Here is a 22,121-nt window from a genome sequence, read left to right as displayed (position 1 = left end):
AGGGGTCCCCGGTGAGGGACCCCGCTCCTGATGGTAAGTCTCCGCCATGCCCGCTGTAGAAGTAGGCCGCGGGCCGGCAGTCAGAGCTCTTCTTCTCCCGGGTCCCCAACGAGGGATCCCAGGCTACGGACGCTGTGCCAGCTGGAGCACTGTAGACCACGGCTTCAGGCTGCCGTGGGCCAGCGAACGGAGTGCTCCCCTCCGGCAAGGGCTCGCCCGCTCCGCGACGAGAGTCCACACTGCGCCCGCCGCTGAAACCCCAGGCACGTCTCCGGGAAAGGCCGTACCGATCCTCGATGTTAGGCCACGGAGGAGGCGACATGGAAAAAGTCGCTTGAACCATTGCAAATATCACGATAATATCCCAATGCTATCAGTACATAATGAAAAGCCGAATTAAACCACTTGCTCCAACATTTCATAGGATCACAGACAACTCTGTAGCTGAAGCTCATATTTTTGTCATTTGATCTGTGCCCTAATGCCCACAAATCAAACAATTGCAGCTTGAATATCTTCAAAAAAACATGTTGGAAAGATAATTTAGAAATCTCTGCATAGAGGGGTTTACTCACCCTGGTGCTAAATGGTCACCATTTATCCTAAATTAAATCCACTCATTCCAGACTACACCTTGAGGGAACAGTCTCACCCATCCCTCTCAGAAACAAGCTTATTTGAACAACATTTTTTCATTATTTTAAACTCCTCTCATTCACTTTTCCCTGGCTAGCCTCTTCCTCCCTGGAATCAACGTGGTGAGACTGAAGTAGAAGATACAACTGTGTAACACAGGGACAGGCCCTTCAGATCACCATGTCTAATCCCAACATATGATGGCAAGTTAAAATAATTCCTTCTGCCTGTACATGATTCATATTGCTCTATTTTCTGCATATTGATACGCCTATCCTAAAGCCTCAAACTGCACTTTGGCGCAGTTCGATCCTGACTACTGGTGCTGTCTGCACGGAGTTTGCACATTCTTCCCATGACCGCATGGGGTTTCCACATGGGTGTGTACCAGTTTGCTCCCATACTTCAAAGATGTGTGGTCCGGATCCGCCCCCATTTCTACTCCCAGAGCGGGGCCAAGAAAATTGAAGATAGACACAAAATGCTGGAGTAACTCAGCGGGACCGGCAGCATCTCTGGAGAGAAGGAATGGATGACGTTTCGGGTCAAGACCCTTCTTTCGGACTGAAGAAAGGTCTTGACCCGAAACATCACCCATTGCTTCTCTCCAGAGATGCTGCTGGTCCCGCTGAGTTACTCCAGCATTTTGTGTCCATCTTCATATGACGTCATGCGCACCAGACGGATGTGCGGGCGCATGAAATCGCGCGTGGCCTTCAAGGGACCGTGGCGCCTCAACGCAACCACGAGGTCCCGTAATTAGCGTGCCAAGGACAGGGGCTTTACTCGCATCCACCTAACGTTCACCAGTTTCCAATCACCTCAACACTTGCAGTTTTACAACCAGTGAGATGCTTTTCCTCGGTACCTTCGATGTTAAGTTAAGTTGTTCCATCTGAGGATTGGCAAATGGAGCTGAATATGGAAATATAAAGACAAAAAGCTTCTCTAAACCTTACAAGGGAGGAAAGGCAGCTGAAGAGCAAATCTCTGCGGAATAACTGCAGCAAGATCCTGGTGATGAGGCAGCGATTCTCAAATGACCAAAGCCACATTTCTTTGTGCTGTATAAAATTAAGCACTGAAGAGATTCACATCAATGTTATTGATGCTGTTTGATGCTTAAGTTAAACATTGTGTTGACACGCAGAGCAGAATTCCTGCCTTCTTTCTGGAATTAATCATCCTTGACCCGAGATGGTACAAAGGTTTAGAGTCTGCACACTCTCTCAGTGATGTGCATTGAGCCCCAGTGTTTGAATGTAGAGTAAATACATGATGCACTCCGCTCTCAAGGCAGCCAAGCCAAGCCCTCTGCTCAAGAATCTGAAGGGATACTGGAGCTAATTGGACTGCAATCTTCCATTGCATGATGGAGAAGCACCTGAAGAAGCTCCACAACAGGAAATTATTAACCCAGAATGTGCTCCTAGATCAATCCCCTTCCTCCACTTATTCCCCACAAACCACCTCTCTTTCCTGCCCATTATGCCAATTCTGCTATTAGCACCTGAATTAGGGATAATTTAAAGCAACAAACTAACAAACAATCTGCATGTTTTTGGAATATGGGATAGATTTGTAGTGGAGGAAACTGATCACAGGGAGAATTTGCATGGTCTTCAAAGGTCTGTATTGAATCCAAGTCATTGGAGCTGTGGGACGGCAGCACTACCAGTTTCTCCACTGTCTCCCCCTGGAATACATATTCTTATGGGCATTAAATGCAAGATCGTCAATCTTGTGAAGTGGCCCTGGGTAATGTTAAAGATGATTATGGTAATTAAGACTTTTCCCAGAGGCCAGCGTGGACTTTTATTGCTGTACATTTCTAGGAACTTCATCAGCATTGGGTAACCTTTTCATTTTTTGTTTGATTCTTAGTGCAAATTATGAGCCCAGAGTATTCCATGTGAAGAGCTCCATTTCAATGTCACAGAGCACAACAAGGTTAATTCTTCAGTTCTAACATTGTAACATTATTAAAAAGCTGTCCAGCATGTTCATGGACATGTTGTTGGTTGATGGACAGATCGGTAATATCCAAACCACAAATGTTATTTTTGTAAATATTTGCAAATTCAGTTCAGACTCGCAGTTGCTGCCTCCTGAAACAGTCAGAAATGATGAATCACACTTCACTAACCTGTGAGATGGAAGGGTCTTTGCAGAGATCCAGATCGCGGCAAAAATTACAATTTCTGCAGATAATCTCGGGCACTATGTAGGACCGACAAGGGTCTTTAAACTGGGCTTCTTCAGAGAACTCCCCCACATCAATCAGACGCAGAAGATCCCGTTTCAATTTGTTAACCTGATTGGTTATGCTTGAATCCAGAGATAAAATCTGTTTGGAGAAGCGTATGTTACAAATATGGCTTTTGAATAAAGTATACATAATAGCAGCAAGGTTACATATTTAAATCAACACAAGAGCAGTGTTATTTACCTAACTTTAACCTCATCAGTAATATAATCTCCGACTACTGTAATGATGTTCTCTTTAGTCAATGAAGCAACTCCTCTTCCTTTAACCCTACCTTTACCGTTACCTGTACCCTGGAACATTAACCTGTACTCTGAAAGCTGCCAATCCTACCCCTCTCTTGGCCAGGATTTCTTAACAGCTACAATGTCCCAGTTGCCCTGAATTCATCCGCTTTACCTGCCCTGTCTCTCATATTGAAATAAATGCAATTTAATCCAACAGTCCCCCATAAGTTCGGGTGCAAACCATCTCTCTCTTTTGCAAATCACCTCTACCCTGAGGAGATCTCAGTGGTCCAAAAATCTGAATCCCTGCCCCTGCACCAATTCATAAACCCTACATTCACCTGTCCTACCTTCCTGTTCCTCCCCTCACTGGCACATGGCACCGAGAATAATCCACAGATTACTGTCTTTGAGGTCCTGCTTTTTAACTTTTTACATAATCAAGTGTATTCACTCTGCAGGACCTTCCTATCAATGTCAATTGTGCCAACGAGTAAAAAGATTTCTAGATGCTCCCCCTTCTGCAGCTGCTGAACATCCTGGACATTGGCATCCAGGAGGCAACACACCACCCTGAAGTCACGTTTGCTGCCACAGAATCTTCTATCTGTCTCCCCTAACTAACACTCCCAATCCTTCTCTCCAGAGATGCTTCCTATCCCGCTGAGTTACTCCAGCATTTTGTGTCTAGCTTCGATTTAAACCAGCATCTGCAGTTCTTTCCGACACATTTTGTCCCCTAACTAACACATTTCCTATGATTATTCCTCTCTCTGACTTCATCCTTCCCCGCTGTGCCTCGGAGCCAGGAATAGCACCATAGACCTGATTGTTGCTGCTGCTCTCCCTTGACCAGTCGTCCCACAAAACAGTATCAACAAGGGCATATCTGTTCTCAAGTGGAATGGCCACGGAGAATTCCTGCACTTTCTGCCTATTCCCTTTCCTGCTGGTCATCCATCTACTCTCTGCCCTCACCTTAGTGACTCACATCCGTGACAAGCTCAGTCTCCCGGATGATCCCAAGGACATCCAGTCGCAGCTCCAGTTCCCTGACGAGGTATATAAGGAGCTGCAGTTGGACACACCTCCCACAGGTGTCGTGCTTAGGCACACTGGAAGTTTTCTGAACTTCCCACATCCTGCAGAAGGACCATTCCACTATCCTACCTGCCATCTCTACTGCACCAAAGAAAGATTTACAAAAGACAAAAAGAGACTGAATACAGCTCCCAATAGATGCTCCAGTAATGTCAGCCTTCCTTTTATACACTCACTGGGAGCAGTCACAGGGAGCAGCAGGGATGCTGTTTTCAGCTGCTCAACTAAACCTGACCTCATTAACCCATGACCTTTTCAAAAGTCTCTAGATTAATAATTCATAGATAACCAGGCCATCCATTTATGCTACTGCGGTTAGTGGATAGCTATTGGAGCAATACGCTGCTCTCAGAACCACCAATGTGATCTTCGCCTACACTGTAAGAATTCTAAAATTGCACAATAGTCATTCAGCTGAGAAATAGGCCCTTTGGTCCAACCTGCCCCATCTACACTAGTCCCATCTGCCTGCGTTTGATCCATTTCCTTTTAAACCCATCATAACCATGTACTTGTCCAAATATTTTTTTAAACATTGTGATAGTGCCTGTCTCAACTACCTCTTCCAGCAGCTCATTCCATATACCAACCACCCTTTGTACAAAGAGGTTGTCCCACAAGTTCCTGTTGTGGGACAACCTCTTTGTGGGACATCTTTCCTCCCTCACCGTGAAAATACAAAACAATGCTTTTGACAGTTACCATTCAGGGACCAAAGAACCCGTATTCATTCTCAGAAAAATGAAATTAATCCACAACAAATATGCACATTTTAATTTTACAGTTGTCCGTCTAAAATTCTAGAGCAGCAAATCTGAAATAATATTTGCATCACTGGGCTAATTTGCAGATCCAGTTGCCTCACCTTGCAGACTGATTTGATGAATTCCAGAGCTGGGTTGTTGAAGGGAAGATAGGAGCCTGGCAAAACTGGGAAAATGTCAGAAGATTCAGTGGTGTGTCTATTGCTGCTCACCTTCTTCTGAATCTTCTGAGTAATAGTGAAGAAGTTTTGTGTGAGCTCATTGGATACGTATTCTTGAGAGAAGGTAATTAATCCTGTAGAATTGGAGCAAAAAGACACGCATCCGGTTACCTGGAACTGTTCACCTACTCTGTTAATAAACTACCTTTCTGTTATTTTACCACTCCTGTGTGCAATCAGCTGCTTATAAATGCATTCATACAATGTAATATCAACCTTATTTTCCAAGATCTGGATTTTTTGGAAAGGCTAACATTTACTGGCCATCCCTGCCTGCCCCTTAAGGTGACAACAGTGAAACTACATGCTTGCTTGGCCATTACCCAAGTCATTCATGTGGTAAATTTCTGTTCCTAAAGGACATTAAGTGGATGCCGATGACATTCCAGCAGTTGGCTATGGTTTTCCCAATTGAAATGAAATTCTATAGCTGCCAGATTTGAACTCGGGTATTTGGATTGTTAGTCTTGGCCTCTTGATTACGTTAGATTACTGATTGCTGCTCCCCACCACTCTTCTGTGTGTGGGGAAAAAGAGATTTCTCCAAAGTTTCTGACGGATTAATTGGTGACTATTTTAAATTTGAGGCCACTAATTTTGAAATAGGGTATGGAGAGAACCACTGGCTAGACAGTGCAATGGAGGTGCTTATGCCCAACTTGAAACACCATGCATACCAATATCAAAGTCAGGAAAGATGTCGAAGAACAGGCAGAAGTGCAATGGCAGATATCTTGTTGAAAACCTATGTGGAATTACATGTTTTGTTTTATTTGACTACCGTAACATTTTAGTTAACTTTTAGAACTAATAGTTTAAAATTAAATGCATAATAGTATTACATTATACAAGATTCAGATCCTTTTAAACATTTTCAAATCTATTTAATGATCAAAGAAATTTAATATGTAAGCAGGAACTGAGACATTTAATACACTCCCAAGGTCCCTGACAGCAACATTTGTGATCCAAGGGCAGAGCTACAAGAGTTGCTACATGAGGTCAAACATACATTCAGAGTCAGTGTCATAGTGTGGAAATAGGCCCTTTGGCCCAACCTGCCTGCCTAAGTCGACCAACATACTCCATCTACACTAGTCTCACCTCCGTGTCCCCCCCCCCTCACCTTAAACCTATATCCTCTGGTTCTCAATTTCCATATGGGTAAAAGACAGTGCATTTACCCTATTTTATACAGCTCTCTAAGATTACTCCTGAACCTCATGCGCTCCATGGAATAAACTCCTACACCACACTCCACCAAGTAACAAGGTCCAATAAACAATAGTGTGACAATAAACTGACAATCTTTCTTATATTACAATAAAAATGTTTGCTGCAGGACAAAGCACTCTTCACCAATAACCTCCTGAACACTTTCCAAATTGTCTCCAGAAATGTTTGCATGCAGCTGAGATGGGGTGCATGTGAAAGACAGCACCTCTGACAAGCACACACTTGCAGTATTGCAGTACAGAAGCGCCTGTCTGGGTTTTGTTTTTTAACCTTCTGAAACAGAAATCTTCAGATAGTGTGCTGTCATTTGGATGCATCTCACATGGATAATTGGGAGCAAAGAATAGAAACCACGACATGCACGATGAATTCTGGCTAAAAGTTGTGTTTATCTCCAAGAGTTGGACAGAAAAGCCCTGTGCTTGTAATTTCCCACCTGCTAAAGTACCAGATTCTCCTGCTGGGTCTTGTGAGATCTGGCTGACTCCTCGCTGCTTCATGGGAGTACATCCAGGAGCATTGCGCCTCAGCTCTTCTTTCATGCTGTGGTACACTGCTACAATATAAGCTGCAATTATAAATTTCATTATGGTGAGGAATATTACATTGAGTAATGAGTGATAAGCAAATTTAGTTAGCAGGGTATGAATAGCAACGACGATTACTGCAATGTTTGAAAAGGAGAAATACAAAGGATATTAGATGTTCAAGTAATGAAACAAACAACACATAGTAAACAAGACAAGTCTGTTCAAGGGTAAAATGTCAAGAGATAGCAGGAGATGTTTAGGTTTTTTTTTCTGGTGAGATACAGACATTTGTAACCCGTGTGGGATAGATGCCTACTAAACAAAAATAACACAAAGAGTGGAGTCACAAGACACTGCAGCCTGGAATCTAGAGCAAAAAAACAACAAACTGCTGGAGAAACCCAGTGGGTCAGGCAGCATCTATGGAGAGAAATAGACAAACAATGTTTCGGGCTTGGAGTCTTCCTCTGGACTAGTCAACTGTCAATGGCCTAGCTTTACAGAAAACATTCTCTAATTGCATGGATCTTGCACAGTGTTAAATGAGAGGAACTTAGAATAGAAGTGGCAGCTTGCAGATGGATTTGTGGTCTAACAATAACAGCAATTTGTTTTGCTACAATCTTTAAGCCCATGGCCTGGTAAATCCCTTCCTTTACATTGTAGAGTGCTGGGCATGCACATCCATGTTCAATGAGGAGTGCAGAAAGACATATTGGAAACACCAGTATTGAAGAACATATTGAAAAAACATATTGAAGTGTATTTCAAAGTAGCTTCTGGTCAATTGATAAGGGATGCTTGACTCAATATTTATCAATTAAATTTGTAGCAGCTATTCTGCAAGGTCGGAAGTAACACATATTGCTACAAATAACAGATAATGCACATGTATTGTACAATAATCCTGATTAATAACAGCTACTTATATCTGTACAAGGTCTCAGACATCATGACCCCACAGGAATGCAGTAAGATGCCAGGAGATAAGGTTATCCCCTGTCAACTCCTGTGCCCGACACCTCAAATTATGATCAACAAAGAACTGCAGATGCTAGTTTAGGCCAAATATAGACAAAAAATGCTGGAGTAACAAAATGGGTCAGGCAGCATCTCTCTAGAAAATGGGTAGGTGACGTTTCTGGTCGGACCCTTCATCAGACTGAGTGCAGGGAGGAAATGGGGGGAATACTGAGAGAAAAGAAGGGGCTGGACAAAATCACGACCGGCAAGAAATGCTTCAGACAAGGGGGTGATAAGCAGACTTTTGGATCGAAGCAGATGTGAACCCAAAAGTAAAACATAGTTGCGAAGTGTAAAGCTTGTTGAGGATTTTTTGGTGATGGGGAGGTAGAAGAAACCAATGCAAGATCAGCCAGGGTTTAGGGGAAGAGAGTTGGGATATACAAAGTCAGAAGGGGGTTTGGGGGGGGAGGATAGGAAAGAAGGGAGGTGTTTGTAGCAGTTACCTCAAATTGGAACATTTCATTTTCATACCGCTGGGTTGGAAGCTACGGAGCGGAATATGAAGTGCTATTACTCCATTTTGTGTGTGGCCTCACGCTGGCAATGGAGAAGGCCCAACAATATGAATATTGAAATCGCCAAATTTTGTCGGATTGCAAGGTATTATCGAAAAATTGGAACCAGACTTCTGGCAATAAAATTATAAAATATGTCACAAAGGTAGGGTGATGTTTAACAACTGAGCTTATCTATCATGGTCCCTATTATGAACAACTGTCCAAAAAACAATTGATGTCAAGTCAACTGTTAATTTTAAATATGATTTTGTTTCAGAATTTTGTTAAGCAAAGGGTATTTGGGAATTAATTGCAGGTTCAGGGATTTGGCTTACAGGTGAGCTGCAATCACAATGATACTGCCATGGTCATTAAAAGGCAGATAAAGACCCCACACAAATGAGCCAGATTCTCCTTTTCCCATTTTCTTTGTATCAGAGACTCCTAAACTCAGCATCGGTAAAAGATGTATCCATGTTATTAGGGGCTTGAAATGGCGTGATTATTGCAGTGGTTGAATTATGTCACGTTATTCAGAATTAAAGGAATCCCACTTTGCAGAGGCCAGGTTTAGAAAATGAGATTTTTGTCAGCTTCTGCAAAGATGTTGCTCTTCAGATTGGAGGCATTCTTTGGAACAATACCTCAGACTACTGAGTGAAGGGAAGGAAAGTCCACAATTCTATCCCACATTAAAGTTGACAATGGGTTTAAGTGCAGCAAGATATGGGATGCAAACCTTTACTTCTTTTGCAAATACTAACTGAATTTGGACAGCAATTATGGTCAGTAAGGAAGTCATTGCCATGGGAGAGCAGTGCAAAATACAAAATGACAATTGCTAACTAAAAATAAAAGTTTTGAAAGTGTTTCTTGATCATTAATCCAGGAGTAACTTTCACAAACAGAATATAATTAAAATTAATATATTCAAAAATAAAACCGTAGGAATGTTTAGATTGCACAGAGTGTCTGTAAATGCCTTTTAATTACTATCCTCTTGGTTTAACCTGCTGTTCCTGTACAGCTGCTGAATCTGCAGGGTAAACAGAACTTGTCTGGACCGGCAATGCTTATTAGCACACACTTGTTGCATTCCTTGGTTGAATCATCAGCACATCAATTCACCTTGTTGCAAACATTGGAGATAGATGAGGATTTGTGACAATATTTCAAGCAGCATGGTCTTCTGAATCCCAATGCCACATAATAGCAATCCAAAATGAAAGAACTGCACCATTTTTAAATCGTTAATACTTATCAAGAATTAGCAACTTTTATCAATCATTTTATGATTCCCAATAGTGTTGGCATTTCATGATGTGATCAGAAGTGATTCTTTCATATCAAATATGGAGAACTAATTAATATCTGGTTTAGATTTGCAAGCAGTATTAAAACCCTGAAGTAATGGAAGAAAAAAATGGAATGATTTGTGCACATTGCATTTTGCCAGTGGAAAGATAAGATTTGGCCATTTTTAGGGTGTGGTATATTCCTAAACCATTGACACAACAGAAATACAACAAAGCAGACAGAGAGGAACGGCTAGAAAGTATTTTTGTAATTACTTGGCAGCTGTGGAGATGGGAGGGCAGGGGGAGGTGGAGGTGCAATGAAAATAAGGTTTAGAAAAACAAACTACCTGAGACAATCATGAGGAAATAACTCTGGCATGAAGCAGCCTGTGGCAAATATTGCATGATATTCCAGTTATTGTCTAATCGGTCTTCTACATCGGTATTGCCTTCTTCATCCTCCAAATGAACCTCCTCAATATCATTGTCACTGTCTTCATCACCAACACGTTCCTCTGCCTCTTTATTACTCTCAGCCTTTGCACAATACATATCACATATTTGAGTTTTATTATGAAAGCAGAAACAAATTAATTCACAACAAACCAATTAATATTCTATTCATTCCCACTTTTTGTAGCAATTTCCATTGCCAGGTCACCCACCCTTGCCATCTCTTGTTGAGTAGGTCCTTCGTGTCTAGCTGATGTCTTTTGACATTGCTTGCACAAAGGTCACTACTAACCTTTAGCAACCATGTTGGGATCTTAACCATCCAAATGATGCAACAGATCAGTGCATATATTGGCGCTGCAAGTGTCCGCGTTTTACTGGCTGCCGTAGACAACCTGTGCACGCATCGTGGTAGATGACAATCAGGCTTTTATGGGAATTTTCATAACCAGCATTTAGGTAACTTCATTAAAATGTAGGGATGCAAATTCAAGACCAACAAGAATAAACATATACACCAACCAGCAGTGACCAAGGCATTAGTTGTGGACATAGTAACAATACTGTTGGGGCATTAGGACTGCACTGTTTACACTGTGGCCTGGTAAAACAGCTCAGTATTGATTGGTTTATTAATTGATACACAGCAAGTCTAATCGTATTGTATTATTTGCAAATCCTTTTCAACTAATCCTATCTAAACCGATTACTCAGTAAGAGAGACGGCACATGCAACCCAGGGATTAATTATTTTTCTAATTGAACCAATCCACTTTGCTAACATTCCTATATCAGCTACACTTTCTGATGAAATATCTATATTCGCATTGAGACTCAAATTGTTTTGTGGCTTTGGTTTATGATGTGTTTTCTTATACCAATTGCAAGCCCATAAAACTTTCAGGATATGAATACAATGAGAACCAGCAGCATAATTACAAATCTTTCGCTTGGGATTGTGATAAATCACTATATATAGGTAAAATAAAGTATAGCAATTATAAATCCATTAATGGTGGTGAGAATGTGATACATTAATTAGAGATAATACTCTGCCCTAAAATGCATTTACTCATGCATTTCACTTCATCATGGATCAGAACTAATCTTCCAAATAATTAAAATTACAACATTGTAAAAGATGTCTGGAGAAATAGGCCTTCGAGTGGCAAACATCTTCAATAATGCATACATCAATACATAATATGTAAGCATTTGAAAATAAAATGGAACAATAAATGATTTACAAAGTCCATCAAATGACTTTCGATTGAAGAAAGGTAGACAGAAATGCTGGAGAAACTCAGAGGGTGTGGCAACATCCAAGGAGCAAAGGAATAGACAACGTTTCGGGTTGAGACTCTTCTTCAGACTGATGTGGGGCTGCGGGGCCGGAAAAAGACAAGAAGAGGCAGAGACAGTAGGCTTGTGGGAGAGGTGGAAAGTGGAGGGAAAGGAGGGAGAAAGCAAGGACTACCTGAAATTGGAGAAGTCAATGTTCCTACTGCTGGGGTGTAAACTACCCAAGTGAAATACGAGGTGCTGCTCCTTCAATTTGCGGTGGGACTCACCCTGGCCATGGAGGAGGCCCAGGACAGAAAGGTCGGGTTTGGTATAGGAGGGGGCGTTGAAGTGCTGAGCCACCGGGAGATCAGGTTGGTTATTGCGAACTGAGCGGAGGTGTTGGGCGAAGCAATCGCCAAGCCTGCGCTTGGTCTCACCGATGTAGAGCATTTGGCACCTGGAACAGCGGATGCAATAGATGAGGTTAAAGGAGGTGCAGGTGAACCTCTGCCTCACATGGAAAGACTGTTTGGGTCCTTTGATGGAGTCAAGGGGGGGAGGTAAGTCTACAAGTGTAACATTTCCTGCGGTTGCATGGGAAAGTACCAGGGGAGGGGGTGGTTTGGGTGGGAAGGGACGAATTGACCAGGGAGTTACGGAGGGAACAGTCTCTGTGGAAAGCCGAAAGAGGAGGAGAGGGGAAGATGTGGCCAGTGGTGGGATCCCACTGGAGGTGGCGAATATGTCGGCGGATTAAAGAAAGATCACATACCTCTCCAACGTGACTGCCAGATGGAAGTTTTCCCTTAATGCCTCCATAATTGGCTGGGTCCATCCAAAGCATGAACTCCCAACAGCGAGAAAACGAGATGGAGAGGGAATGAAAAATCTCGCGGGAATGAATGCTGTATTTTTGTGAGTAAAAAACAATAGAAATTACTCATTCCATTTCTTTTGCGGATAGCATAATAACCCCAGTACCACGCATTGCATAGTATGAAGACCAATTCACAAAGACTGTAAATATAAAACAAAGGTCAAATTTCCCAAGTTTCTTTCCCGGTGACATGAGTTCAAGTACTCAAGTGTAGCTTTTCTTCAACTGAGATGTATCTGTAATGAAATAAGAAATCAGAGCAATTGCTGACTGACTTGGCAAATTAAATTCCTCGTATGTTGCAAAACATACTTGGCAAATAAAGTACTATTCTGATTCTGAAACTATTGCTGCTGTTCTTGCTGAGTATAAACAAGAATAAATTACAACTCAAACAAATCGATACCCAGACATTGATAACTATTTGAAGAACTAAATAAATGTCCAAAAAAGCAGATGGATTAACTCTTTTCCTGAATGTGTCTAAATCAAAGAGAATAAACTTGCAATATTACTCTTCATCACATCCATCTGCTGAGTTACTCCAGCATTGTGCCTTTGTTACACACCAACACTTGCAGTTCATTTTTATTAGTACAAATATTGTTAAATGTACTAAGCTGAATCCAGGCATTTTGTTTCCGTGATAATTTATTCTTGTTTTAACTAATAAGCAAGCATAATATTTAAGAAAGAACTGCAGATGCTGGAAAAACTCAGCGGGTGCAGCAGCATCTATGGAGCAAAGGAAATAGGCAACATTTTGGGACGAAACGTTGCCTATTTCCTTCGCTCCATAGATGCTGCTGCACCCGCTGAGTTTCCCCAGCACTTTTGTCTAGCAAGCATAATATCACAACTACATATACTGGAAAAACTGGAAACTGGCCGGAGGGATAGCAAGTTACTATTGAATTAGACTAAATACAAAATGCAGCTGTAATGCTGCAAATGTAGGAAGAATTAAATAATATTTTTTTAAGTGTGCATGCACTTTAAATATTTTTAGAGCAACAGAAATACAAAATCAATGATCTTTGATTTAAAACAATATAGGCTCATTAAAAGGAAAAAGGAAAAAAAATCAAATTATGTTACTATTTTAACTGTTCAAAGTATTTTCTTTCACATGAATTTTGGAAACTCACCATGATGAATTAAAAAATTCTATTTGCGTTATTACCTTTTAGTGATATATTCCAGGTATCCTATTGAATCCTCAAGGCGCCGCTTCTTGGTGCACAGCATTATATGATTGAAATTGGCATAGATCACAGATGAACCCAGTCTTTTAAATTCTGCTACCAGCCTTAGTGAACGAAAAAAATAAAAATAACTTTTACCAAATTTGCATAGACACCTGGTGGGTGACTTGTTTCTCAACGATTTTACAATTTCACTTCATTGTCACGAGTTGAAATTTGTACAACCATTCAACACTGCTGTGGAAATAGTGACTTATTGGCTATTTTAGAACAATGCTTATGTGAACTCAAGATGAACATTCAAGCAGATATTATTTAACACATTTAGTTAGAAAACTACGCTGTTCTGGTAAGTGTAATTAAAATCCATTTGGACCTGGAATCTATTCCATTGCAAAGATAACTCATTTTCTCATTATATATTTTTCTGAAAGATTGCAAAGTGAATTATTTATTGAAATACGACTCCCTCAAATGTTGTTTATCCTTTGCGGCCGTTTTAATTAAATTTCTTGTTGCTGCAACATGCTTCTTCTGATTATAAAACCTGTTTTTTGGTTTAGATTGCAGACAGAGGATGTGACAAAGCCAACTGCTTAATCATCTAAAATAAATTGTCAATTCCACAAAGTTTGGAGATGGAAATCTTCAGTTGCTCTGCCAATGTTACATGATCAGATATGTATGCAAAAAGTCATTCTCAAATCACAGAGAGGCAAATGTTTACATGAAGTGGTATTTGGAACTGGGCATGAACGGATCCTTAGAAAGCTGTCAAAAGATTAACAAAGTTTGTCACGAGACAAGTTTCATATTGTGGCAGATTGCCCACATTCAATTTGTGCAAGAAAGCAAAACAGGAATGACACAAATAAAAGAAAACAAAAATCAGATTTGTTGGCATTCATTTTCCTTGTTGTGCATGCAGTATTAACTCAACCTATTTAAAAATAAAAGCAGAATAGCTGCTCAAAAGACTGATAATCTTTCCTGACAGTGTTACTCTGTCACCATCCTTCATTTTCTTCACAAAAGCTAAATGCTGCTGATGAAGAAAAAAATGCACATCCTCAATTGATGAGCAGTCTCCAGACTGTGAAACTGATAGTTTCAGGTTCATGAACTGCCAAGTATTTCTATAATTTCAAGTTCTTTGATTTTATTTTATTTTTCTAAAACCTGATACAAGCTCGTATAACTGGTGCTCTGATCCATGAATAGCACAGCAAGATGGATTTTTTCTAGTAAGAACACCAGTTTTCCTTTCAGATATTATTCTTATACATCTTTATGTTCTTTGCATGAAAACAATTTGGCTTGATGAGTCACAAGAAATCTATCTTTGTTAATGGTTTCAATTTCCATAATACTGGGAATCCTACAACTGTTGCCAGTCAGGCAATCAAATCTACAGGTGGAAAGACAGCACAGAAAGAAAGAACTGCAGATGCCAGTTTATCACAAAAGACACAAAGTGCTGGGGTAACTCAGCGGGCCAGCCAGCATCTCTGGAGACCATGGATCAATGACATTTTGGGTTGGGGCCTAGTTTTCAGACTGGAAGTATGACAGTATAGCAGCTCCGGCAACATAACGAGAATCAGCGTCAACATATCCAGCAAATGATCTTGCATTCGACAATTCAGCAACTAAATTGCCAATGTGGTTTCACCTTCCACAGATGCTGCCTGACTTAAGTATATTCAAAATTCTGTTTTGATTAAGATTTCCAGCATCTGCTGCTCGTGTTTGCTACTGCTTATGTAACCTGAGCTTCAAATACCAATATACTGCATGAATGGATTTCTCATGATCAACCTTGACATTTATAGCAATTAAAGTATCTTGTTCTGCCACTTGAGATCTTGACAGAGAACATGGTGCTCATTTAGTAAGTGCTTAAAAAAAACCGTGTGAATCTTTGCAGGAAAGCACTGATGCATTAACCACCACTTAGCCATTTGTCTCTTTCAGAAAAATGCTCAAGATTCACAAGGCTTATATTTCACACTTAAGCCCTCAATCACTCACATGCAATGGGATCCCAGTACTGGTCACATCTTCTCATCTCCGCCCTTTTCTGCTTTCCGCAGTCTGTTCCCTCTGCAACTCACTGGTTAACTCGTCCCTTCCCACCCAAACCACCCCTTCCCCAGCTACTTTCCCCAGCAACCACAGGAGATGCATCACCTCTCCCTTTACCTCCCCCCCCATGCCTCCATCCAAGGACCCCGACAGTCTTTCCAGGTGAGGCTGCACCTCCTCCAACCTCATCTACTGTATCTGCTGTTCCAGGTGTCAACTCCTGTACATCGGCGAAACCAAGCACAGGCTCGGTGATCGTTTCGCTGAACACCTCCGCTCAGACCGCCCTAACCTACCTGATCTCCCGGTTGCTCAGCACTTTAACTCCCCCTCCCATTCCCAATCTGTCCTGGGCCTCCTCCATTGTCAGAGTGAGGCCAAGCGCAAATTGGAGGAGCAGCACCTCATATTTTGCTTGGGTAGCTTACACCCCAGCGGTATGTGCATTGACTTCTCTAACTTAAAATAGCCCTTGCTTTCCCTCTCTCTCTCTCCAGCCCCTCCCCAGTTCTCCCACCAGTCTTACGGTCTCCGACTACATTCCATCTGTCCCACCCACTCCCCTGACGTCACCCATTCCTCTCTCCAGAGATGCGGCCTGTCCTGCTGAGTTACTCCAACATTGTGTCTCCAATCACTCACATTATTCAGTTTATAAACTTACTGTAGAAACAACTTCTTCATCATGTTGTGGAGAGTGCGATGTAATGCAGGATCATACAGCAGTGAAGAGGGAGAACGCAGCCAACGATAAAAGTGCATCACTTGGTTATCAGCGTACATGTTCTGATAGTGGGTGATCTCTTTCACCCACCCAACAACCATACTTTTCAAAATCCTGCAGCAATGACAGGCAAGCATGAGTAAAAAAGCAATATTTTATTAAGACCATCTACCACACTCACACAAATGCTTAACTGCACTTCTGTGAGAAATGACCAAATTGAACTTAACCGATAGGATAGGGAAGGCGACCAAGATAAACGTGTTGGTACAAGTTTCCCACCAACATGCTCTGAGCACTTCAGGCATCGGCTTAAAGAAATCATCCAGATGTCAGTCGCAAAAGAACATAACATCAGGAGTTCCAGCAGCATTTTTCAACATGTTTTTAGAATATAGGGCTAAATGTTTCACCACCACATAAAGAAAATAGCAATGTACAGAGTTATGGCATGTTTAGGATATTCAGCGATTATGTAAAAGACATTGGAAGAATGTCATACTTTTTCAATTCTTAGCGACTTCTCAATACCCAATGGATTTTAGGCCAGTTGGATAGCAAATGTCAACACAGGAACATCAATATGTGCGATTGGAAAGCCTGAGTAATTTGCATTTTATTGAAGTGTAATATCAACGGCACTTTCTTTCTCCAAATCAATTGCTTAATGAATGGCAAGTATTTGCAGACATTCTTAAAATATTCCAAAAGAACATCAGCCCCCAGACTCTGATGAAGGGGACCTGCTGATAATTTCCCCCACACAAATACCTGAAAGTGTGTGAGCACAATGCTGTCTCATCATAACTTGCTAACGCATTAGCTGCTTGGTTACCAGCCATCATTTCCTCAAGCGATGCCTGCTGGATAACATCAAAGCTGACACCTGTGCTGGATGCTCCTTCCATATCATTGATGTGATGGGACTGAAGGATCGTATTCACCGCCAAACTCTGAATATCCAATTCAACGGAAACTAGATGAGAGAGAAAATCTATTATTAATCTTCCAAGGACAATACAGAATATTTCACATTCATAAGTTATAGGAGTAGAATTAGACCACTTGGCCCATCGAGTCTACTCCGCCATTCAATCATGGCTCATCTCTGCCTCCAAATCTGATTTTTCTGCCTTCTCCCCATAACCTCGATACCTGTTCTAATCAAGAATTTGTCCATCTCTGCCTTAAATATATCAACTGACGTCCTCCACGTACGTCCCTCTGTGGCAATGAGTTCCTCAAATTAACTTCCCTCTGACTAAAAAAGTTCCTTCTCACCTCCTTCATTTCATTATTCTGTAAGTTTCAATGTCGCCTCTCAACCTAAATGCCAGCAAATAGAGGCCCAGTGCTGTCAAACACTCATCATATGCTAACCCACTCTTTCCTAGAATCATTCGTGTCAACCTCCTCTGAACCCTATCCAGAGCCAGCACATCCTTCCTCAGATATGGGGCTCAGATTTGCTCAGCGGGACAGGCAGCAACTCTGGAGAGAAGGAATGGGTGATGTTTCGGGTCGAGACCCTCCTTCAGACTGTAGCCATACTCATCTTTTGTTTTTAAATAAACAAATAATGGTTGTAGTTAAATTGTTTTATTTCCGACAATTCCCCAATGCTTCACCTAATTTCATCTTCATTGTGGGCTGAAGGGGCCATACTGCTCCATCATTTGAATTACTCTGGTGGTCTCTGCTTCAGTGAAGGGGAAAGAAGAGAATGTACAGAACTAAGAATCATAAAAGTAGTTGACATTATCCATGTGAAGCAGCATTTACTGCAACTGAGAAACCTACATACCTGTAGAGTAACACCCTGGATTGTTAATCTCAACTGTTGATCTCTCATCAAATTCCATCACCAAACGATTATCATCTGCTTCTTTTCCTCCTAGATCAGGTCGGGATGTTGGGGAAAGCCACAACAGATGGTTGTGTCGTCGAAGATGTCTGGAAAAGAAGAGGTCTGATCCAAAGGTAGAGATGTCGTCTGGGAGATTTCCAATGGGAATGTGGTAATATCTGAAATGGAATTACGCATTCAGTACTAAATAACATTTGTTTCTTTCCTGACAATATACCAAAATATCTTTCATTCCTCTTATTTTAGTTTGGTCTATTTAGTAGAGATTCAGAAATATTGTTGTTAAGTGTATTCAGTGAATCAAAAAGTATTTAATGTATTCTCACATTCTGTTAGTACCTGACAGTTACTTGGTTTGCACAAGTGTATTGACTTTCTCTTTCTAATATTTTGCCAACAAATGCTACTTCAAGCTATTACAATAAATGTAATACGAAATATGTGGCTTGTACTATTGTAATGTACTGTACTTCTAATAAATAAAATTATTAACATTTTTTTTTTTTTTTTTAAGTTGGGGGAGTTCAGTCAGGGGTTACAGTTTAAGAATAAGGGGTAGGCCATTTAGGACTGAGATGAAAACCTTTTTCAGCCAGAGAGTTGTGAATCTGTGGAATTCTCTGCCACAGAAGACAGTGGAGGCCAATTCACTGGATGTTTTCAAGAGAGTTAGATATAGCTCTTAGGGCTAACAAAATCAAAAGATATGAGTAGAAAGCAGGAACAGGGTACTGATTCTAGATGATCAGCCATGATCATATCGAATGGTGGTGCTGGCTCAAAGAGCTGAACGGCCTACTCCTGCACCTATTTTCTATGTTTCTAAGTTCTTGATTAGAACGTGTGTCAAGGGTTATGAGGAGAAGGCAGGAAAATGGGATTAGGTAACAGCCATAATTGAATGGCAGAGTACAAATAACCCAATTCTGAGGATCCAGAAGTTTGGAGGGGGCTGATATTGTCTCTATGTAAGATGCGCAGCCAAGAAAAACCTGGGATATTTACACCAGTAATGGTAACCTCTGTGGGAGGCAAGTAACTGGAGAAGAGTGGTAAGATATATGCGCATTTGGATTGTTGAGAGACAGTCAGCATAATTTTATGTATGGGAGATCGTCTCACAAATATAATTACATTTGAAGTAACCAAGAAGGTTGACAAGGGCCGAGCTGTAAATGTTGTTTATTTGGACTTCAGTAAGGTCTTTGCTAAGGTTCCACATGGTTGGCTGCTTTGAAAGGTCAGATCGCATGGGATCCAGGGAGAGCTGGCTAATTATCCGGACTGGAAGCCTGCGACTCGCCTCAGGGATCAATGCTGTTTGTTATCCATATCATCGATTTGGATGAGAATGTCGAAGGCATGATTAGTATGTCTGCAGATGACACTAAAGTAGGTGGTTTAGATTTAGTTTAATTCAATTTAGTTTAGAGACACAGCGCGGAAACAGGCCCTTGGGCCCATCGAGTCCGTCCCGACCAGCGATCCCAGCACACAAATGCTACCCTTCACACAGAAGGGACAATTTACACTTATACCAAGCAAATTAACCTACAAACGTGTACGTCTTTGGAGTGTGGGAGGAAATCGAAGATCTCGGGTAGATCGTACAAACTACGTACAGACAGCACCCGTAGTCGGGATCGAAACCGGGTCTCCTGCACAGCAAGCACTGTAAGGCAGCAAGTAAGGCTGCTCCACCGTTTTATTGCCACAAATACCGAGGTTTAGTGAAAAGCTGTTGCATGTTCTCTAATCAGACCAAATAATAGAATGTAAATACAATCATCAAACTCAAGTACAATAGGTAGAGCAAAAGGGAAGATACAGTGCAGAATATAACATAGTATCATTGACAATGAAGATGGTTATGAAGAATTATAGAGGGATCTTGATCAGCTGGGTAAGTGTGTTAAGGTATGGCAAATGGAGTTTAAGTCAGTTAAGTGTTGCATTTTGAAAAGTCAAGCCAGGACCTTAACAATAAACGGTAGGGGCCTAGCAGATGGATCTAGGAGTACAAGTACACAGTTCTCCCAAAGTAGTGTCACAGGTAGATGGGGAGCGAAGGTGGCGTTTGGCACGTTTGCCTTCATCGGTCAGGAAATTGAGTATAGATTAAATATAGAGGTCATATTACAGTTGTATAGGACGTAGGCAAGCCCATACTTAGCGTTTTGTCTTCAGTTTTGGCCACCCAGCTAAAGGAAAGATGTCAGTAAGCTGGAGAGAAGACTTACAAGGATACTGCCAAGACTGAGGGATTGAGTCACAGGGAGTGGTTTGGCAGGCAAGTATTTTATTACTTGGAGAGCAGAAGGCTGAGGGTTCATCTAACAAAGGTGTGTATGATCGTGATGGAATAGAATAAATGTACAAAGTCTTCCATGAGGGCAGGGGAATCAAGAAATCAAGGGCAGCAGATGTTTAAGATGATAGGGGAAATATTTAATAGGAAACCGAGGGGCAACTTTATCCACACAGAAGGTGGTGGGTATATGCTACGAGCTGCCAGAGGAAGTAGTTGAGGCAGGTACAATAACAACATTGGAAATACATTTGGACACATTTTGGCTTGTTATTGTCATATTTATCGCGGTACAATAAAAAGCTTTTGTTTGTGTGCTATCCAATCATATCAGATACTATACATAAATACAAAAAAACCAACCATGTACAAAAGGTAGAGTGAAGAGAAAGATACCAGCGTGCAGAATATAGTTCTCAGTATTGCAGCACAGCACTTAAAACAAAAAGTTCAATGCCTGCAATGAAGATTATGCATGGATAGGAGAGGTTTATAAGGATATAGGACTAGCTTAAGTGGGGCATCTTAGTCGGCATGGAAGAATTGAGCGAAAGGGCCTGGTTCCGTGCTTATGACTCTAATTGTATAATCCATTGCTCTGTTCTTCTAGCGCAGTCCAGTGCAGAAAGCATCTGTAATGGCTTGATGTATCAGCAGGATGTCGCCAGCACTCGAGGGCCTGTGTTACACCCAGGTATGTGCTAAGTCTTTGGTATGGTTTGACAGAAACTAAAATAATGTACACGCAATTTGCCAAACCACTTTTCAAAACAGACAAGTTCCTACCTGGCCATTTCAAACGCCTTTGACAAAATGCTATCCAGATTGAGGTAGTGTTTAATCATCCTACGCACACCATGGCGCTGCCAATCTAATATACCGTAGCTTATGTCATCAATTACATTAACTGGCACCAACGGGAAGTCATCCAGAATTGGCATTCCATTGATCAACCTTTTCAGGTCCCACTTTGATTGCACAGCTATGAGAGTTGGACCTCTTTTTTCATCCTACAAAATAAAAATAAAAATCAGTTTCCTTCTAATCTTGTAAATACTGCTAAAATTTAATGGAACATACGCTCTGATCCATCAAAATGCAACTAATAGGAATTAAGGTTAACTTAATTTCATAATTAACTTAATTAAGGGGGGGGGGGGGGGGGGGGTGTTAAACCACAAATAATAGGTCAACATTATAGAAGCTGAATAATTTGCACCTGTTAACTTTAACAATCGAGTTTTGGAATGAACACAATGTTACTGAACAATCAAGAGTCAAGTCAAGTGTTTTATTGTCATACGTCCTAGATAGAACAATGAAATTCTTACTTGCTGCAGCACAACAGAATATGTAATCATAATAAATAATAGCAAAAACTCAGAAAAAACCCCCAATAATAATAATAATAATAGTGTATTGTAGTTCATAGCTTATGTGCGAGGTTGTAGTGTTTAATAGCCTGATGGCTGTAGGGAAGAAGCTGTTCCTGAACGTTACTGTTCTCAGGCTCCTG

At 41.2% G+C, this 22,121-nt stretch overlaps 1 protein-coding gene across 1 annotated transcript in view; it reads right to left on the bottom strand.

Annotated features, from left to right (window-relative positions):
• pole (polymerase (DNA directed), epsilon) overlaps positions 1-22,121 on the bottom strand; it is a 94,697-nt gene that overhangs the window by 8,501 nt on the left and 64,075 nt on the right. The window contains 10 exon segments of the mRNA XM_055655901.1: positions 2,783-2,983; positions 5,096-5,289; positions 6,888-7,019; positions 10,150-10,339; positions 12,312-12,444; positions 13,600-13,725; positions 16,371-16,544; positions 17,202-17,406; positions 18,235-18,455; positions 21,392-21,615. Coding sequence (XP_055511876.1) covers positions 2,783-2,983; positions 5,096-5,289; positions 6,888-7,019; positions 10,150-10,339; positions 12,312-12,444; positions 13,600-13,725; positions 16,371-16,544; positions 17,202-17,406; positions 18,235-18,455; positions 21,392-21,615 — 1,800 coding nt within the window.

This window comes from Leucoraja erinacea, chromosome 25, assembly GCF_028641065.1.
Source record: "Leucoraja erinacea ecotype New England chromosome 25, Leri_hhj_1, whole genome shotgun sequence".
In the NCBI taxonomy this organism is placed as follows: Eukaryota; Metazoa; Chordata; class Chondrichthyes; order Rajiformes; family Rajidae; genus Leucoraja; species Leucoraja erinaceus.
This window is presented reverse-complemented; position numbering and strand designations above follow the sequence as displayed.